The sequence below is a fragment of the Mycena indigotica genome (assembly GCF_014461135.1).
Source record: "Mycena indigotica strain 171206Taipei chromosome Unknown Mind.scaff0016, whole genome shotgun sequence".
NCBI classification, from domain to species: domain Eukaryota; kingdom Fungi; phylum Basidiomycota; class Agaricomycetes; order Agaricales; family Mycenaceae; genus Mycena; species Mycena indigotica.
This window is the reverse complement of record NW_023503015.1, coordinates 969,970-989,385: the sequence shown is the minus strand read 5'-3', so window position 1 is coordinate 989,385 and position 19,416 is coordinate 969,970. Positions and strand designations below refer to the sequence as shown.

Sequence of the window (19,416 nt, the reverse complement as noted above, 5' to 3'; positions counted from 1 at the left end):
TGTTCTTATATACGACTGGAAGCGGCCGAGTAATCGAAAGATAAGTAGAGCAGCCGAGTAGTGGGAAGAAGAGTCCCAGTGGGGCTTCGGAGCGTTGGGAAGCTATCATGGGTGGGAGGGCTCCGTTGATAACTTGCGACAACAAAGACAAGGAAGTGGGTCAATAGTTGTAAAGTGGCTAATGTTCGCGTAATGGCAACAACAAATTTGCGGTCTCCTGGTCAGGGACTAGAGGTTTTTCACGGCGAACACGACACGGTGACGGTTGAAAGTTGAGGTCAGAAGATCACGTGCAATCTTCGATGTCCACCTCGACTTTCTCATCTATCTTGCGCGTCTCACGATGCATTCCAAGGCACCGATTACGCGTTTACTCTGCAAGCAGCACGGGTCCAAATCCTACGACCAGGACTCCTAAAGGTGTGCTGCCCCCGGTCATCAAGTTGGCATCATTGAACCATTTTTTTCTCCCCTGTTATATCAGTACTCTCCTCATGTGAAGCAGAGACAGTCCTCAAGGGCGTCAATTACCTCAAAGGGCAATCTCCCGTGGTTGCGCTGCCCGACGAAGAGTACCCGGAGTGGTTATGGAACGTGCTTTCACCAAGGATATGGCCAGACGACGGACCTGGTGGTCGGGCAGACCGAGCGGAACGGAGAAAGGCAAATAAGCAGAAGATACGGGACGAGAACTTCATGTCGACGCAGTAGACCTGCAAGGGTTCTGTTCCTTTCGTTTCTATGCACCGAATGAGGCAGAGGACAATATTTCCACCCAAAATTAGCTTTCGTGCGCTGTGTATTATTTACTCGACACTAACTAATCCCTTTGTCTGCGTTGGCCTTTCAGAGAGACAATGCTCTCTGGGTGGAGTTTGTCACAGAGCTGCGTGTTTGTCAGCCCGTCGCTCCTTTCTTCCGACCACCATGTCGAATAAAGTCGTGGTAAGCTTCGTTCCTTGTTGCTTCTGGCGACACTACACGCTTCCTCACCCGGTCACTCTCAAGCCCAACATCTACCGCGCTGTCATTGACGACGTGATAAACGCGCTCAAACCTGAGTTCGAGGATTATGGGGTAGACGATAGCATTCTCGAGTTGCTCCAGCACGTACGCTCGCATCTTGAAAGTTTCTTTCTGTCTAGACCCATCTTCTTTCACCGTAGAAATGGGAGTCCAAAATGATCGCATCCCGCGTTGCCGACTTCTCGAATGCGACCGAAGGCCTCACTGCTACAAGTCAAAAGCCACAGCAACCGCAAATTCCGGTGCTTGCTGCCCCTCATTATCCGACCTACATTCCTCCCAATGCTGCGTCTCAAGGACGTGTTCAGACCCAGCCAATCAAGCCAGAACCTCTTGACGCTCGGTTCGGTACCCCTCAGTACCAGCTCCCGCCTCTCCCGGGTCCGACTCTTCCTTCTCATCTCGCATTTCCTTCAGCAATACCACATCTCCAACACCCCGTCGGTCATCCCGTCCAAGGTCAACAAATGTATCGCATCAATCAAGTCGACGGTCCCAGTGCCTCTTCTGACGAAGAAGACTACGATGAAGAAGTTCCAATAGGGCCTCCGAGACCGGCACATCCCTCTGTTTCCGTGCCGGCTCCGTCAAAGAGTAATATCAGCGAGGAGGTCGACCCAGAAGCCATCACAAGTGATCTGGATGACTCAGACACGGAGAACGAAGAGGACAAGGAGGACGCCAACGCCGTTGTGACGGATGTGGTGTTTTGTACCTATGACAAGGTTGCAAGGGTAAAAAACAAGTGGAAATGTGTCTTGAAAGACGGCATGATTCACACTGGTGGAAAAGACTTTTTGTTTGCCAGGTGCACTGGGTGAGTTGGTGAACATAGTGATCATACCTTGAACTGACAGCGCTGCAGAGAGTTTGAGTGGTAGATCATGGAATTGTTGCTTCCCTAATCTTGGCATACACATTAAGTAAACCTTGCATTTCATCTACATCCAAACAGCATTGTAATCCCTTGCGTTGCGCACGTGATGGTCCAGGTACCGGCCCGCCGTTTTCCCCGTATTTGCCTCCACCCAATCGTTCATGTGAATGAGATTCAACCTGATCAACTTCGGTGCTGCAAAAGTGTCATCCGACCAGGACCGACCTTGACAATAAGCTTTATATGGATCAATGAATGACGTTCACATTATGCTGCTTACCAACATCTACCAAACCGCTCTTACCTTGACTTGCGTTGTCATCCGCATGAGCCCAGCGCTGGCAACCACAACCGTAATTCCTCTCAATAGCTTTAACAACTTGACCACCTTCGAAAGCTACTGGGTTCGTATCTCCTCCTATATCAAAGATAGATCTGAACACGAGTCAGGCCTACCTCTACCCTTGGGCTAGTCATGACCGCTACATAAACCCCACTCACTAATCTGACTCATCCCCAGGGAAGTGACCACAATGGAAGTGCTCGCATGATTGGCAACTCGACAAACCATGGACACATCAACGTTGCTTCGAGCACACTCAGTTTGATTGCAACACCAACGTCCGGCGCTGTACCTCCTACCAGCACTGCAAATCCGAAACCAGCAATACACTATGCCAGTGGAGCTATCCATGCAAAATCTCAAATTACGGTGACAAATACCAACTCGTACACCTTGTAAGGAGAGTTCAGTTCTCCGACGGCGTTAGGAACATGGCCTGCATTTTGTCAGTTCTCTCTCTCTCTATGTGAAGAAGGTATTGCCTGAGATTGACCAATGTATCAGGGCTTACGGTATGGACTTGCATTTGCTCATCATACTGGCTTCAATTAAATCAAGGCCGTGAATTCATGGCCACCAGAAACTGATATCGGTGAATGGAAAGGAACCGCTAACAACTGGTTCAACACTTTCAACACGTATGTGATCATGCATTGTCCTTCCGCACAAATCATGGCTATCATAGATCCTCAGTAGTCAAGTCGACCTTAGTCCCATGGCCCACCGATTTGTCATTCCACGCTCTCAAGGCCATTATCACTGCCGAACCCAACAATGTGGATGTCAATATCGACTTTTACTTGGACAATGTCTTTCGAGTGACTCAGTATGGGGCGGGGTTCGTCGGGAAACCACTTTGGCTGCAAGTTTCTAATTTTTTGGAGCACTTTCTTTTTGACACAAGTTGTTTGCAGCATCATCAATCTCCAGGTTGGGAAGTGAAACATACTAGCATAAGTGGCTCACGAGTCCAATTAGATGGAAGGGAGTTCAGGCTCTCCTGGTCCCACGGGCACAACAACCTATAAGGTCGGTTACTTGTACCAGGATTCCACATACAAATTTCCGTTCTCAATCTAGGTCCGCAACTTTCAAGCGACGCGAAGTGGCTCCTGAAGGAGATGAAGTAAATCTTCAAGTGAAGAAACAGAGCGCTTGATATAGCTACATAAGCACGGCAATTACATTAGCACAGCAATTGGTCGCCATCAGATTGATCGGCGACAACAACAACTTGACTTGGTACCACGAGTTTTTTATCCTCGAGGTTGTCCATTGTCGATATATGAACCTTCGTCTTCACGTCTCTCTGCTCGTCGTCTTGCTCGCTTACCTACCATTCAATCTTGTCATTGGAGCGGCCAGCCACAACTCGTCCACCCAGCTAAATATATTCCCAACCCCTTCAGTTTTGGCGGGATTAGAGGTCGAGGACGATATCATGCCACTTCGCAGCTCACCCTCCATCGCGTCCGTAACCTCCGAATCACCGACATCATCCACCTTTCGCGCACCGCCGCAGCAACCTCTGGATGTTCAAGGGTATCCTCTTCCACATGGTCTCTCTTTGGAGCAGGTTCATGTTTACGTGCGCCACGGTGCGTGTGCTTTCTTTATGAGAAAGCGAAAGAATAGGTCTCATGCTGTGTTTAGGTGAAAGGACTCCCGTTGGCGTTCGATTAGCACCCTTCATTCCTGAGCACTGGGTCATGTGCAAAACGCGACGGCAGTTTAGAGAGTCAGACAGCACAGTAAGCGAGGCCATTCCATCGAAGCGCGCTGTAGAGAAGAAGGACGGGTCGTCGTCAGAGGGTCTATGGTATGGCCTTTCGCTTCCCGTTTAACACACATCTCATCTCTTATCACTCAGTCTTCTTGGGGAATTGTCCGATATCGGAAGACAGGTAGCTCACACCAATCGTTCGGGGATTTGAAAGAGCTGATAGCTTTGCTTTGCAGTCAACCTACGACTTTGGCGCGGCTCTTCGAAGACTCTACATTGAACGGTTCGCCGTTTCCTCTTGACATGCGCGCCTTTCTTATGGTTGAATAGTTTACAATTTCTTCCCGATACGCTACGCAAGCCGAGTGAAACCTATTTCCGAAGCACCAACATGCCTCGAACGATAGAGTCATTGGAGCAAATAATTCATGGCTTATACCCTACGAACAAGTGCTCGCCCGATGTCCTACCTACTCTTCTCGTTCGGTCTGTCTCTTCCTCTCAGATGGCAGTCTCCCATGCTCATTGCCGAGTAGTAATGGACGAGATGAGAACCTCTTAGGTACGCCGTCGTGCTACCGTTCTTTCTTGACTTCTGATCATCACAGGCAATACTTTATCTTGTAAACGACTAGAGTATCTGCAAATCGGTTTCGCTCAGGGTAAGTGACATATATCCTACCAATTGTGCTGAAGTAAGTATCCTAGCGGCGGCTGCGGCCTACAATCAGACTTTGGAGCCTCTCGACGAGAAAATATCGAAATACCTAGAAGGCCGTCCCATTCGTGTGGACGGAAAGCCCCGTGCATCTGGCGTGCTCGACACTGTTAGGGCTGCTATTGCCCATGGCGTCAAGGTCCCTTCTGAATTTGAGGACAAGTCGGTCATCGATGTTATCGTGCGTTGACGCCAGCAATTATGGCTCTCATCTTGAATTTGATCCATCTAGGAGCAAGCCGTCGTCAACGAGTGGTTCGCAGGTCAGACCTCCCTTTATGCAGTCTTTCGCCGACTGATCTTTTTAGGGTGTGAGATTGAACTTTCTCTCTCGTCTGATCTCTTTCGCCTGGTTTGCGTTTCCGCTGATTCATCTGATGCGCTTAGATAAAACCCAAGAAGTCCGACGATTAGGAATGGGACCCCTCCTTTCCGACCTTTCTCAAAAGTTGCAACAGAAAGTCGACCGCCCAAACGATCTGCCAAAGCTTCTTGTACATAGTACTCACGATACCGCCCTCGCTGCTATGTGTAACACTCTTGACGTCTTTGATGACAAGTAAGCAGCCTTTGGAGACCTTTCTCTGTGTTCATAGCCTTAGGTGGCCGGCATTCACCGCGTCGATTACATTCGAGCTCTTCAAGAAAGCTCCACCAGAAGATGATCAGTCGTCATACTTGCAAACCATTTTATCCCCGTTCAAGACCACCTCAGCATTACCAGAATACTGTGTGTGTTCCCTCGCCCGTTATGGTGGATGTTGCTGAACGTCATAGTCGTTCGAATGAGGTATCAGAATAAGAATATGGCCTTGCCGGCATGCGCGGAGGAGGGCAAACATTTAGCGGGGTCGCCGGAACTTTGCACGTTGACCGCTTTCCGAGCACGAGTGAAAGAATTGACGCCTGTTGATTGGGAGCGTGAGTGTGGATCGACCGGGTGGATGTAGATGACGCCTTTGTTTTATCGTTCCATATCCTCAATGTCCTACTTATCAGCTGAGTTTAGCCGGCTGATCATCGCAGATCCAGGTCCATCAGCGATCAATCATCATTGGCATCAATCCGGCTTTGGATCCGCCCAAAGGCTTCGTCATCCAACTCGCATGAAAATCCTGGTTGCAATAGTTGCTATGAAGAGGTATTATTAGCCTCGTCCAACGACCATATCTCGAATCAAGGTGTCTTGAAAATGTCTCAAGGCACATGTCTGTCTGTCAAAGGAATCGCAAAGAGTTGCCTGACCATGACCACCGGGACTTCCTCCAGAGCTCAGATCAAGATTCATGTCACTTTTAGCTTCACCTGGAGATAACTAAGCCCATCTGCAGAATGCAACAATCAAAACGCGATGCGTCTACAACTGTTTGACTTTTACGCTGCACATGGATTTGCTGGGCATCCAATGGGCTTCCGGCTTTACACCGGAATATATATACCGTCCTCACTGCGTAGCGTAATTTGCTGCTTTCGTTCTCTCCAGCCCTCCTTTGGCTGCTTTCGTTCTGAATCCCTCCTCGGGCTAGTCCACGATGGCCTCTTCTGCACCCCCACCCGGCCTCCCCGCGCTCCCGCCGATCCCACCTAATATTGGGCAGATGTAAGTTCCGTCTGCGTTGGTCGGTTTTATTGCTGATCATGTTCTATAGAGCAGGGCCCCAGGTCAGTGGAAGCTATCATGCCTTCGAGATGTAGGCTCACCTCGAGCAGCTCATCGGGTCGTTGTTGAACTTTTACCTCTTTGGAGTGTTGTCGGTCCAAATATATGTCTACAGGGTGCGTCTCCGGGCCTATTCTCTTCACGCTATCTAATCAAGTCTCCTTAGATATCGTTCGACAAGGACAAACTGTCTATCAAGCTTATGGGTGTGTCGACTGTCTGTCAAAGCGGCGACCCTTTTGCTGATGTCTTCAAGTCTACACGGTCTTCTTGCTCATGTTGGTATCCACGTGTCTTAACGCCGCTGATGCGTACTACTGGTACGCGGATGGATTTGGAAACCTTATCCAGTTCAGCCGCGCGCATATTTCTCCCGTGCGTGAACCCTTTTCTTTGTTTTGCAGATAAGAGATCGAATTCACCCCAAGTTCTACACTCCGATTTTGGGCTCTATAATAGCTTTGTCAATTCAGCTATTCTTCTGCTACCGTATCTGGATCATCAAGAGTGCAGCCTTGCCCTTGAGTATCTGCATTGCTATCGTGCGCATCGAAGCCCTATTTCGATGAACTCGCTCATTTTGGGTCCCAGGTCTCCGTTCTGCAAGCAGTCGGCGGTATTGGTGCTGGTCTCAAGGCATATATTGCCGCCAACAGTCTTCACGACGAAGTCCGCACCATCCTCGTCTATGTATGCCGCTTTCTTTCTTGATCGATGAATTCCTTTCCTTACTGCCCGGCAGATGTGGCTCATTGGTGATGCGGTTGCCGACGTCGCAATCGCAATCGCTATGAGTGTCTTGGTACGTTCATATGCTACCACCAAGCTTTAATCTTAGACCTATTGTCCCTAGTTGACCAAGGCGAGCAAGCAGGCCCACAGCTCCTCTAACTATCTCGTCAAACGAATTGTTCGACTGATCCTGGAAACCAACGCGCTCTCTGCGGGAGTCGCAGTCCTTGGACTGGTTCTCTTTGCTGGCATACCGGGAACAACGTGAGCTTGCTGGGTACTGTGGCGTTCATTTCGACATCTCACCTGATTTTTGCAGCTACTTCATCCCACCGACTATGATTCTACCTGGCATGTATGTCCCTGTCACTAATTTCTTTTCGCCCACGCTGAATGGCGACAGTTACGCCAACACGCTGCTTGTTACTTTTAACAACCGTGCCTTCCCAGGAGCGGCCCCCAGAACGAATTTGACACAGGGAACCCCGTCGTTCACGGATAGCAACAGCAACAATGCATATCCGCGTGCACCCATTGCGCCGATGACTTTTGCAGCCAACCCAAACCGAGTGCTTGTCACGACGCACAAGGTCTCTGACGCCGATGGTATCAGCTTGAGCCGTCTCGAGGTGTGTTGTTTTTATCTCGACCCAGCTGGCGTGGTCTGATTTTTTCAATAGCGTGGTCCCATGGATGACAACAAGGTGTCGGGATGGAATGACGCCCCATAACGTCTCTTTTACGACTCTCCGCGACAAACCTCTGGCTTTGCTATGCTTTGCCATACCTTCCGCTCGTTAACCTTTCGCCATAATTTATCCCCGACCTTCCGGGTTCTTATTCGCAACAACCACCCATTTGGATTTTCTATGTACTGACTGTAATACCTCTCCTTGCACTTTAAGTTATGCTCGCGTGGTTGACCACTTGACCCACGCTGTATTGTTCTGTACCACAACCCCAACCAAAACATGATTCGCTTCAGGCTTATGCTTTAGATCTCGATGGCCTGGTGGCGCCGGTGCATACGCTGCTTGCTTGCCAGTTTCACGTACACCGGGCCTGGAGCGCCACAGTGCGGAACTGTGTGGTTCAATCGTGATTGTGCCTCCAGGAGGATCTCGTTTTGATCGGTCGGCCGGTGGTTCTCGGCGGTGATGCGCAATCACCGGAACATAGATGAGGTGTTCCGACGGCTCCATGCTGCCAACGACTGAAGCATATGCTTGGATAGAGAGAAGGTGGGAAGAAGGTCATCGTGAAACGACTCCGCGGCTGTCTGGATGCATTCAACTCCGACTATAAGATTTTTGACTCTGATGTCCAACGACATGGTGGATCGACTTCGTGGTGGGCAACACCCCGAGTGGTATTGGACCCTGTCCTAATTGAGCTTCTCACTGTCTAAGCCAGAATCATTGGAACACGTTATCTTGGTCTGCGGTTGTTAGCCTAGTTCAAAAGGGAAGGCTCTCGTCGGGAATAATTCATCCGCCGATTTGAGCAACGCACGGGAGAAGGTGGGGGTTACGAGCGTGCAGTGCATTGATGGTACTGTGGGCCGAGAAGTTGAGTGGCTTCGGAAGTTGGCATCTGTGTTGAAGGAAGTTTTGGGCATCTGACAATTATTCAGCTTGAATGTAGGCTAACTCAGTATTCCAATGAGTGTTATTTATATCCACAGGTGGAGGTAATCGTGAACTTGAACTTGTGTTGGAGAACAGACTTGGGTTGGTAATGGCGGTCAGCTTCAAAAGCATCCTTTTATCGTGTTCCCCATGAAGATTTGATTGAACGTTGTGTTGCATTCAGAGCAAGTTGAAGATAATCCTATGTAGAGGACTCAGGATGGGGAAAAAATAATGTTCATGTCACAGTCACACTGTAGCCATTTGATTGATGTGTCTTGTGATTGGCTGAGACGGTTAACACCGGCACGTGAAAGTCTCCATCATCTCAAGAACGATGCTGGCGCGTCTGGCTGGACGTCGTTCACATCCTTCTGCCTTTTGGATTCACTCAAGACGCCAGGCTACATATACGCCCTACAATCCCGACGCTGAAGCACGTGAAGAAGAACAAGTTGATGTCTGTATCGTTGGTGCAGGACCGGCTGGCCTTAGTGCAGCAATCCGGTTGAAGCAACTTGAGGTGGAGACAGGAAAGGAGATTCGCGTAGTGGTTCTCGAAAAGGGCTCTGAAGTCGGCGCTCATATCCTTTCTGGTGCAGTTGTCGAGCCTTCGGCACTCGATGTGTTACTCCCTGACTGGCGGTTGACGGACCATCCGCTTTCGCAACCCGTTACTTCTTCTTCTATGCGTCTCTTCACGTCAAAAAGCACTTTCCCCATACCTCATCCACCACAAATGAATAACAAGGGCAATTATGTGACGAGTCTGAGCCGTTTCGCGTCCTGGTTGGGCGGAGTCGCGGAAGAACTAGGAGTAGAGATCTATCCGGGCTTTGCTGGCGCAAGATTCCTGTTATCTGACGAGCTCGATGCAACCGACGCTGTTGGGGGACAAGTAAAATCTGTCAGGGGGGTCGTCACTCATGACGCCGGGCTTACCCGTCAGCGAACTAAATCTCCCCGTTTCGAGCCTGGTATCGCGTTTCGCGCTCGTGCCACATTGTTGGCAGAGGGTGCCCATGGGTCACTGTCAAAAACGGCAATATCAACGTATAACCTTCGTCACAACGCCCAACCACAAACATATGGAATCGGTCTGAAAGAGGTCTGGAGAATCGACCCTTCAAAACATGTACCTGGTAAGCCGTAGAGTGCCTATTCGCTTAGTAATACTCTGACTCACCATAGGGAAGGTTGTACACACTATTGGCTGGCCAATGGACTGGAGCACATACGGCGGTGGGTGGGAGTATCATATGGCAGACGGTCTTGTCAGCATCGGGCTTGTCGTTGGTCTCGATTACAAGAATCCTTATCTGGAGCCATATCGCGAATTTCAGCGTATGAAACACCACCCATATTACCGAAATCTGCTCGCTTCAGGAGAACGTCTTGCCTACGGGGCAAGGTCATTGACAGAAGGGGGAATTCAATGTCTTCCCCGTCTCGATTTTCCCGGAGGAGCTCTTCTTGGGTGACTATCTATTTCATGATTCCCACTCATATGCTGAATCATGCTAGATGTTCGGCCGGCGTCGTTAACACCGCCAAAATTAAAGGCACGCACAACGCAATGCGGGTTGGTTTCGCTGCTTGGCCTCGGGCCAACACTAGTGTACGACTAATGACATATCCTAGACCGGAATGCTAGCAGCTGAAACGGCCTTCGCGGAGTTGCATCCTGGTGCTACATTTGTCCCAATCGCTTCGCCGGAGACCTTCAAACCATCGGGATCAGTAAGTTTCTACTTTTCGCTCAGCTATCAAGATTAACCCTACTAGTCCGAATCGACTCCAGACTCCGAAATAGTCTCGCTTGCACCATATAACAAGGCCTTTGTTGGCTCGCCCGTCTACAAGGATCTCTGGACTGTTCGTAATGTGCGACCAGCATTTGGCGGACGGTTCGGTACCCTTGGCGGTGTTCTATATGCTGGTCTCGACACTATTCTGGGTGGTCGTGTTCCTTGGACATTAAAACATCACGGCGACAATGGAGTGAGCCCTATACTGCATCACTGTGTCCCCTGCTGAAATAAATGGATAGAGCAACCCGTCAACAACATCTCCAGACGCATTAGCGACGCTTCCTGCTGCAGAGTGCAAACCAATCGAATATCCACCGTTTGAGCCTCCGCTAAGCACGGACTTGATGAGTAGCGTATCTCTTACAGGCACGAACCATGCCGAGGGTCAACCTGTGCATTTGAGAGTCATGAAAGGGGTAGATGGTCCTGCAAACACAGGTCAGTCAGCTGCTATGGCTCTCAAGTCGTTGACGTGCTTTGAGCAGGCGTCGGGATGCAACCTGCGGGGGTTGACGTAGCCGAGACACCTTTGCGAAGACGAGCTCATGTTGAAGCCAATGCTGGATCATATGCTGGTCTTTTACAGAAGGCCTGTCCTGCAGGTGTCTATGAATATGTATCAGATGATGGAGGAAAGGTCGTCCCAGGGAACTTGGAGGTTGGTACTTTCCCACTTTGGCATCAAGTTTCGTCTCAAAGTGAGGGTTCAGACCACAGCTGAGGAGGAAGGATGGGATGGCAAGAAGCTTGTCATCAATTCCCAGGTAAGCAGCTAAGTGGGCATCCGTTGGTTAAAGTATTGATCTCTTGCGACTTGTAACTCCCAGAACTGCATCCATTGCAAGTTGTGTGATATCAAGGTACCTACCCAGGACATCACATGGACTGTACCCGAGGGTGGAGGTGGTCCCAAGTACAGTATGTGGTCAACCGTGTTCTATATTAGTGGCTTAAATGTCTTGCAGCCCTGACCTAATGGCGATTCTCGGCTTGTTTTTCGGCTTAGTTAGGGAATTGTTCTTACCTGTATTCCGACATTGCCGAAACGAAAAATTTCGTGATGGCCCAAGGCTACTAGACAGAAACCGTCCAAGTTGCGTTAGCGTTCGAGTGATTGGTGACCTTGGCTTCGCTCTTTCACCGATCTCGTATCCTTCATATTCCCACTCGACAACCTAATAGCCTTACTCCGAGCCTGCGAAATGAATGAAGATCATCTAAAGAATAGAAAAGCTTGAAGGGGTAAAGTGGTCTTGTACCCACGCCGTCGACAAACATCCTCTTTCTCAAACCCATGCCCTTCGCGTCAAGTTCTAAGCGACAAATCTCTGTGCCAGCCCAGCCTAAAGCCTGGGTTGATCCTTCTGCTCTCCCAGACGATGTGGATGTAGATGTCGGCTTGATTCGGGGAAGCGCCCCAGATCACGTCAAACAACTGGTTTGCCTCCCGCTCCACGGAGACCCGCAGGCAAACCTCGTTCTACTTAGGTCTGCAATACCTTCTACTCGTACGGGGTGGGGGAGCCAGATGTCTTTGGCTACGGTCTAGGGCGAGCAACACGATTCGTCCAAATTAGCGTTGATCCATCGGTGGAACGCGGTGGACGGATGGAGGCGGTAACTGTAGCAGAGGTCACGATAACTAAATGCAAGTCGTTCTCCTTGGCTGCGTTGGTGTTGTGTCTAATGTGCATCCAAACAGCTATGCTGAACGGTGCTGGTATGCTCCATGGAGGGTGTGTCACCTACCTCATCGACAAGTTAAGTTGAGCTGGCTAGCGTTTAACTAAAGCCTAACGGATCCTTCTTAATAGTTGCGCCTCAACGCCGCTCGTTGCGCTGGGCCTAATGTCAGGTACCAACGGGGTTGGTGTGACGCAAGGCATGAATGTGCTCTTTCACGCACCTGCGCCAATGTGAGTCGTTCTCCCTCCCAGGAGTGGCCTACGAAACCGTTTTCAGTGGCACGACTCTACGAATATCAAGTTCGTCCATTTCGATGGGTGGCCGGGTCATGGCAGCCCGTTGTGAGGCAAGTTCTTTTTCTGGCATGCCATTTTTCTCAACCGGCTGGTTTCACCAACGATAATTGGGTGAATTTGGTGCGGCAAAGCTCGCTCGATCTCTCATCTCCCGAGATTTGAATACGATCGTGAGGGTAATGAATCATCTGCGGTGTTTGCTTTCAACTGCCGCTTCTCTTACTGCATTGCTCGAGAATTTCATCTTGAACCGTCGTTTTAGATCACAGACAAAACTTCGGGACGCGTCGTCGCATCGGCCTTTCTGAACAAAATGCAGCCCAATACCAGGCTGTGATTTAATGGATCTATTTTAACGGTGAAGGATGCTGCAAGGATTGGTTGGAGGCTATATTGATACAAGTAATGTCATGTAGGACGACTAACTGTACTTAAGTGTTTGTTCATTATTGTGGATGTGGAAAGGGGAGCGATAAGGAAAACAGGTGCAAAGGAAGACAAGTACGTAATGTACGAAGAGCAGTGGTACAACAGGATAGACGGTGTCAGAGTGAGAGAGAGAGAGAGATTAAACATATGCTGGTAGATTGCCTGTTGGGGGTTGTACAACGGATTGATGAGGCTATAAGATGCTCGTGGCAGCGAGTGCTCTAAGGAGGATTACTTCGCGGACTAGGCGGTCAGTCAGTGCTGACGACTGGACTAAGAAAGGCACGCACTGTCGTTAATGACGATAGATGTTGCTTTAGTATCCTATAAAAGCATCAGCAAGAAGAAAGATGGTGGCGCAGGGTGAGCGGGGGGAGTAAGATGTAGAAGGGCAGCAACGAACAATTGCACAAGTGACGTGTCGGTGCATCTTGCGCTTGCGTGGGGAGTAGGTTTGATTTATTGTGGCAAACGCGTCTGATAGGTCTACGGGCGGTTCAGTGGAGGTTTTCGTATAGAGAGCGAGAACGAACACTTAATAACCTCTTTGGGTTCGTTGGGTTTGTCCCGGAATGAAGTGACGTGTTCTGCGAAACGAATCCCTGACTGAATTTTGCGCGTCAGGATGTCGACTTTGTTGAGGAACTTGATCGCAAAGGGTTAGTTTTTCAGACGGTCAAGAAGAAAGTAAACCATCACGAACAAGAATGAATTCAACGTTGACGAGCAATTTGTTGCTGCATATTGTCCGCCACAACTTGAGTGAATCGGCCTGTTGGTGGAGGTGGGTTTTGGATGATCGTTATTCCGAAAAACGCACCAGTCGATTTACGGTGTGGTTTTCAGCCAGGGTCTCGTTGAACGCTGTCAAGGCAGTCAAGTAAATCCAAACTGTTCGAGATTGGCCGCGGCCAACATACCAGAGATCGGTGCGAGGAAGATTATCACGTGTACTAAGCCATCCTTAGCACACATCCAAGAAATCAAGTGGAGAGACCTACCATCATCGAAAAACTGTGCCCACGCGGCTGTAAAACATTGAGGAGCAAGTCCAAGACAAGGAGTAATAACCAACCTCGTTGGCTTGTCGAGCCACCGACATCGTAGACGGTCCAGGTCCGCATAGTTTCAGTCCCTTTGGCAATAGGTACGATCGAAACTGAAATTCTCGGGGAGAAAAATGAAAATACCAGACTCCATATGAATAACATGCTCTTCAGGTCCAACAGTGTGTACCCGCGCGCGTAGAATGTCGTCTAGAAGTGGGTGGTAAATATCGATGCGTGGAAGAGCGGTGGGCGGGCGGCATACTCGGTGTGGGTGTGTAGGATTCCTGACAGATTCGCTGTACCTCATCGAGAAAGCTGGTGGCAGTTGTTGTTAGGTCACAACGCAAGGAAAGGGAATAAATCATAACGCACAAGCCTGATTGCTCCTGCAGAATTATGTCGCGGTCCCTCAAACCCTGCTGAACGTCTTCTGAGGCCCAAAGAGCGGCAATGTCTGTTGCACACGCGCTTAATATTCTCCGTATTTGCATCTCTTCTGATTTCTCGCTAGCGGCCCTGCCGCTGTCAACTGAGCCACGTCGGAAGCGTAGAAATGCGGTCCAGCCAACACCAGAGCGAACGGAGATTTCAGATGCTTTTGCCGGGTTGTAGCGTTCTGCCTCCGATTGTTCCTCAATCGATCGTGCTCCTGCGATGCGACTGGAGAGACTCTCCTCCACTTGCCGTAACGGCGCAAGGCTGAATGACAGTCGACGGAGTGAACCACTCAGTACGGGAGAAGTCCCCCCATCATTGTGTCGCAGCTCTAATAGCCCCAGAACAAAGTTGACCGAGCGAACGAGGTTGAGGTGTATCACTGGCCGCCATGCTTCCGCCTGGTGATAGATGTGTTTTGTTTATAGCGTAGTACACAACGAACAATACGTACCTCTGCCTGGAAAGCCTTTGGAGCGAAGTAGAGCTGTAGATTCTTCAGAACCGACGACTTGCCCGCTTCTGCCTGGCCTAGAAAGTTATAATCATCGGACTATGGCCAGACGAATGCTGCGGTTCAACACACCGAGTAGAAGAACTTTGGCATTGGAGGGTCGCCTCCGCTGCTCACGCTCCACCGCAATTTGCTCGTCGATTGCATTGCTGATCTGGAAAAAAAAGTGTGAAAAAAAAAGAGAAGCTGGCTTTTGCACAACAAAGACGGACGCGTTTTGCCTCTCGTTCTGCATCAATGCGAGCTAGTCTCTCCTGCTCTGACTCTGGTGGAGGCGGGGGTGGGGGCCAGACATTTCGGCGAGACTGGTGCATAGATTAGGTGGGGGGAACGGCGCGCCGAGGGAGAGAAACATATTTATGCGGTCGATCGGAAATGATGGCAGACTAGTGCGATGATGATGGCCACCAACGCCACTGACACACCACGAGCCAGGGTCCATCCGGAATAGATGTAGGACCATTAATCGGCAGTCTATGGTCTAGCAACCTAGCCTCGATAGCCCAAACACGAGTTATTTCATGGAGGGGCCGACTAGGGGCAAAAGAAAGTTGTCAGCCATTCGGAAAAAGAATCCAATAAACGGTCAACTTGGCCGTGAGCTGCGAAGGTAAGTGTGGGGCAATAGATTCATCCGGCCTGACACCATAGCAACACCTAAAACCCACATGGTTTCGGCCCAACCCGTGAACTGCTGACAAAGCTGATCATGCAAGATATTTTGTGTTGTGTGGGTCCAGTCGAAGAATCGAAGCAGAAGTAGTAACTGGTAGCCTGTCGAGCAAGATAGGCTATCACTGTTATAGGTTGTTTTGCACTGACATCCAAATTTAGGCCACCTTTTCGGAACGAGGTCCGGAATTGCCAAACAATGCGACTCGGCGACGATCTCACAAACACGCTTCCGACAACCAAGGAAAACAGCATTAACCAGCTGTAGGTATGTTACTATGCAGAAATTATCGTAGTAGACATGAAGGTTCCAATTGAGTTTCCAAGCATTTGTTTTTTTTAAAGAGTCAGAGCAGTGTTGAAAATGATATCCCAGAATTTGCCTAAGCGAAATGAGCCAACCCAGTGATGAAAGGAGGCAAGACACGCACTCGTGACTCCAAACCCGAGTTCAAAGTTCTTGTAATGATGGGCGAGGTGATAACGCTTTTGCTCACGCATATACGGGGGTAAATTGGTGTGATGTAGCGCGTAGTGCATGCAATCGTAAAGAATATCTGGGACGAGTTAAGTATTCATTGTGTGCACGACGAATCAAGGACGAACAGAACGCAAAAGCACCAGAAATGATCCCGTTGGCGACCGCAGTCGGGAAAATCCTATGTGCCAGATGCGTGAACGGAGCCTGGAGGGAGTAGAAGAGAATTGGTGGCATGACCAGCCGGAGGCGGTCCATCGGAAGGTAATGGTGGACTCCGTGCATCAAAAAATGGGTAATGATGGCGAATGGATGGTCCGGAAGCCAGTCGTCGATATGGAATAAGAAGCGATGAAGGGTGTACTCGAGGATGGTCCATATAAGATTCCCTAGAAGGAAACAAGTGCCGAGCTTCATAAGATTGGTCGAGGTAAGGGCGTGGATGATGAGAGGAAGAGGGATCGCGGGCCGTTGAGAAAACAGGGGAAGTGCATTAGGACCCAGGTTAAATTGCACCAGCGAACGAAGGCCCAGGTAGGTAAAGATGGGTGTCCAAAAGAGCGGCACGACCCACCAGACTGTTCGAGTTGTGGCCTGGTGTTTTGTCAGACCATATGACAACATGTCAGAATGGGCCCACCTCCAGAATCGGCGAGGCGAACAACCGGGCTGATTCGGGTACGTGCCGGGGCTGGTGAATCTGCCGCAAGTAGTAAGATTTACTGCGTGATATATGAGCACAAGAAAACAAAAGTGAGAAGTAGCGTCGCACCTGAAGTTGCTCTGCCACACTTGCCACAAAAGTGGCTTGCTCAGATCCAAAAATTGGTTCTTTTTGAAATCTTCCACAGAGTCTGTGTTTTCAGGATGGAAGTCGTCTGTTGCAACCCAGTCTGTGCGTGTGTGCCGTGAATACAACGAACTGGGCAGCATAAAAAAAACTGACCATCACTGACGATGTTTTCCTCTGTGCCCAGTTTCCCGATTTGATATTCGTCCAACATCTCATAGGCAGCATCAGAGTGCTGGTGTTCCTCTCCGTCTTTGCCTGCCATAGCAGCATCGACTGCTTTGCCTGCATACTTCAAAATGATGTCGTCTCCGCCAGGGTGGTCGTTAATGAAGCGGGAGATGTCGTAGACCTTGCCATTGCGAGAGAGCCAGCAGTTATTGGAGGAGCAATGAGCCGCGACATCCTCTGCTGTATAAATGCGGACTCGCTGTTTCGACATGGTGGCGGAAGAAAAGAGGGTCGCAAGATTTTCACGTGATGCTTACGTCTGGTTAGATTAGACAAGAACGACTCAGGCCTGGACCGTGTCGACTTTGAACCGCGACCACGACGACGACAACAATGTCCCACTTCCAGCCCATTGCTCCGCTTCATCCTCAAGACCCAAGTACGATCGAGGCCCCACCTGATGCAGTGGCAATCAGTGAAGCGGAAGTTGGAGAGTACCGTGAACAAGACCGTTATTTGCCTGTTAGCCTCTTTTCCACTCGTTTGATTTCTAGCTTCTTCTACACCGCCCAAATAGATTGCCAATGTCGCGCGTCTCATGAAACAAGCTGTGCCTCCCTCTGCCAAAATTGCCAAAGACGCCAAGGAATGTGTACAAGAATGCGTGTCCGAGTTTATCTCGTTCATAACTTCTGAAGCTGCAGAGCGGTGTCTGGGAGAGAAACGTAAGACGATCGGAGGGGAGGACATTCTCTACGCCATGTCTACCCTGGGCTTCGATAACTATGCTGAAACTCTCAAAATACATTTGGCAAAACTACGACAAGTGTGTGCTTACTACTTCGTCTCCTTTTTGGTCACCGATTGTTGCCTTGTAGCATGGTACATCTGGTCCTCCTCCTCAACGAATAGAACATCACATTGAACCGCGAATGGAGGAAGACCAATGACACGAACATTGACAAACCATAGAACCCAGAGAGTCTGCATGTAACAGTAAACATTAATACAAAGCCAGCTTGGCCATTCCTGACTTTAAAATTAATTTGTTGAGGGACGGTGCACGTGACCCGGCGATCGACATCGCTTATGTGACAAGGAAAATTAAAAAATAGTTCTTATGCACAACCATCGTCGAGCAAGCCTCCTTGGGCAGGCCTCTGACGCTCTGGCTGGCTTTGGACGATTCGGAAGGCGGCGACCGAGTGTACGAATACCCCCGCCAGAGCCGGTGTTTGCTATACCTCATGTCATTGACATAACTGCCCCTCCACCAGACGAGGAATTGGAAGAGCGACAACGGCTCAGGGATGCAGCGGCCCAGTCTATTGGACTCAAACCACTCATTGAAGATGTTGCCCCAGAGACAGTCGTCCAACCGCAGCCTGTCATAGTCGACTTACCCCCATTTCCGGCTTCCTATACAGCCATTGCCCCACTCGCCACTCTTTCCGAAACGCTACCAAAATACTACCCACCAAACTCCCTTCGGATATTCGCTCTCTCAAAACAGTGGAAACACCGCCAGATCATTCTCTCCGTCCCAGCCGGTCGAGTCTCCCATCTCCACCTCTTCAAAAGTACCCACGCCGAGGACCGTGAGTTGGAGCGACTTGAAATCAACGCGGACAGTGTTGTTTATGTTGCCGAGGCTACCACTACGTTTGACCTCGTTCATGTTGTCAAGGTGGCTGGCCAAGATGTGGGCGCTCATCGACGCGATTGGAACGCGACAGACGATGTTAATCGAACTGTGTGGCTTCTCCACCTTCCCACCTCCGCCGACGCACAGCAATGGATCAGTCGAATAAAGGCAGCTATATTCGAACAACGGTAATTTTTGGTATCGAATTAACCATGCCTCATCTAACTAGTTTTGTAACAGTACACATCGGGCAGGTCTCCCGCCAACCCCGGCCAACGCTTCAGGCCCTGAGCCGAATGGTGACATGGATGTAATGCTGTCTATGCGACTCGCAGCTAGTCCCCCTCCATCTGCTGTTCCCAATTCTTCTCCCTCCAGCTCTCCCAAACAACCGCCTACACCAACATCGCCATCTGGCACTTATGCTGCATCACTTGCTCCTTCTCAATCTGAGCGCTCAGTCCGGTCTGTTGCAACTGCCCCATCTGCTAGCCAACGGTCAAATCAAGGCACGCGGACACGACCCCCTTCTTCTTCTGGTGCAAAGGGGGCTGGGACAGCGGCAGTTGCAGCATTAAAGGGACTCTTTTCCTCTCATGCTCGCCCTCGCTCTGCATCATCAGCGTCGGTGATTTCCGCAGCTTCTTCATCCTTCGATGGTGTTGGCTCTGGTCGGACAGCCACACCGCCACCTGGAGACTCTTTTGGCCATATGGGCAGCATCCTTGCTCGC

At 50.0% G+C, this 19,416-nt stretch overlaps 9 protein-coding genes across 9 annotated transcripts; 7 read left to right on the top strand and 2 right to left on the bottom strand.

Annotated features, from left to right (window-relative positions):
* Positions 1–302: 302 nt before the first annotated feature.
* Positions 303–711, top strand: MIND_01366600 (putative mitochondrial ribosome protein mrpl37p; the record flags this gene model as incomplete). Its single annotated transcript, XM_037370090.1, has 2 exons — positions 303–420; positions 485–711. The coding sequence occupies 2 exons, from the start codon at positions 303–305 to the stop codon at positions 709–711; spliced, it is 345 nt and encodes a 114-aa protein (XP_037213646.1).
* A 30-nt stretch (positions 712–741) lies between these two features.
* Positions 742–1,907, top strand: MIND_01366500 (Transcriptional factor IIA alpha/beta subunit; the record flags this gene model as incomplete). Its single annotated transcript, XM_037370089.1, has 5 exons — positions 742–790; positions 851–945; positions 1,009–1,110; positions 1,167–1,843; positions 1,892–1,907. The coding sequence occupies 5 exons, from the start codon at positions 742–744 to the stop codon at positions 1,905–1,907; spliced, it is 939 nt and encodes a 312-aa protein (XP_037213645.1).
* Positions 1,908–2,172: 265 nt separating this feature from the next.
* On the top strand, positions 2,173–5,637 carry MIND_01366400 (Acid phosphatase; the record flags this gene model as incomplete). The annotated part of the gene is made up of 18 exons (XM_037370088.1): positions 2,173–2,348; positions 2,751–2,758; positions 2,827–2,884; positions 2,932–3,184; positions 3,225–3,279; positions 3,327–3,372; positions 3,420–3,844; positions 3,900–4,065; positions 4,117–4,150; positions 4,206–4,252; positions 4,300–4,455; positions 4,506–4,531; positions 4,578–4,631; positions 4,678–4,868; positions 4,920–4,998; positions 5,075–5,246; positions 5,290–5,417; positions 5,465–5,637. 18 exons carry the CDS (start codon positions 2,173–2,175, stop codon positions 5,635–5,637), a joined length of 2,247 nt encoding a protein of 748 aa, XP_037213644.1.
* A 582-nt stretch (positions 5,638–6,219) lies between these two features.
* MIND_01366300 (uncharacterized protein) lies at positions 6,220–7,810 on the top strand (the record flags this gene model as incomplete). The annotated part of the gene is made up of 12 exons (XM_037370087.1): positions 6,220–6,287; positions 6,337–6,349; positions 6,398–6,463; positions 6,514–6,553; positions 6,604–6,722; positions 6,776–6,889; positions 6,939–7,037; positions 7,090–7,149; positions 7,201–7,343; positions 7,399–7,434; positions 7,483–7,708; positions 7,760–7,810. The coding sequence occupies 12 exons, from the start codon at positions 6,220–6,222 to the stop codon at positions 7,808–7,810; spliced, it is 1,035 nt and encodes a 344-aa protein (XP_037213643.1).
* A 1,234-nt stretch (positions 7,811–9,044) lies between these two features.
* MIND_01366200 (Electron transfer flavoprotein-ubiquinone oxidoreductase) lies at positions 9,045–11,494 on the top strand (the record flags this gene model as incomplete). Its single annotated transcript, XM_037370086.1, has 10 exons — positions 9,045–9,849; positions 9,899–10,184; positions 10,232–10,289; positions 10,349–10,447; positions 10,493–10,708; positions 10,758–10,956; positions 11,004–11,176; positions 11,229–11,282; positions 11,346–11,436; positions 11,484–11,494. 10 exons carry the CDS (start codon positions 9,045–9,047, stop codon positions 11,492–11,494), a joined length of 1,992 nt encoding a protein of 663 aa, XP_037213642.1.
* Positions 11,495–11,812: 318 nt separating this feature from the next.
* MIND_01366100 (4HBT domain-containing protein) lies at positions 11,813–12,837 on the top strand (the record flags this gene model as incomplete). The annotated part of the gene is made up of 6 exons (XM_037370085.1): positions 11,813–11,956; positions 12,007–12,166; positions 12,221–12,278; positions 12,333–12,434; positions 12,481–12,550; positions 12,763–12,837. The coding sequence occupies 6 exons, from the start codon at positions 11,813–11,815 to the stop codon at positions 12,835–12,837; spliced, it is 609 nt and encodes a 202-aa protein (XP_037213641.1).
* Positions 12,838–13,122: 285 nt separating this feature from the next.
* Positions 13,123–15,241, bottom strand: MIND_01366000 (uncharacterized protein; the record flags this gene model as incomplete). The annotated part of the gene is made up of 15 exons (XM_037370084.1): positions 13,123–13,172; positions 13,220–13,253; positions 13,333–13,415; positions 13,463–13,574; positions 13,633–13,701; positions 13,750–13,793; positions 13,850–13,882; positions 13,931–13,957; positions 14,005–14,064; positions 14,120–14,185; positions 14,241–14,293; positions 14,351–14,814; positions 14,868–14,944; positions 15,000–15,081; positions 15,140–15,241. 15 exons carry the CDS (start codon positions 15,239–15,241, stop codon positions 13,123–13,125), a joined length of 1,356 nt encoding a protein of 451 aa, XP_037213640.1.
* Positions 15,242–15,938: 697 nt separating this feature from the next.
* On the bottom strand, positions 15,939–17,309 carry MIND_01365900 (Ceramide very long chain fatty acid hydroxylase; the record flags this gene model as incomplete). Its single annotated transcript, XM_037370083.1, has 6 exons — positions 15,939–15,982; positions 16,031–16,156; positions 16,206–16,671; positions 16,718–16,799; positions 16,850–16,970; positions 17,024–17,309. The coding sequence occupies 6 exons, from the start codon at positions 17,307–17,309 to the stop codon at positions 15,939–15,941; spliced, it is 1,125 nt and encodes a 374-aa protein (XP_037213639.1).
* Positions 17,310–17,410: 101 nt separating this feature from the next.
* On the top strand, positions 17,411–17,988 carry MIND_01365800 (Histone-fold-containing protein; the record flags this gene model as incomplete). The annotated part of the gene is made up of 3 exons (XM_037370082.1): positions 17,411–17,560; positions 17,616–17,864; positions 17,917–17,988. Exons 1-3 carry the CDS (start codon positions 17,432–17,434, stop codon positions 17,986–17,988), a joined length of 450 nt encoding a protein of 149 aa, XP_037213638.1. The 5' UTR covers positions 17,411–17,431.
* Between the last annotated feature and the right edge of the window lie 1,428 nt (positions 17,989–19,416).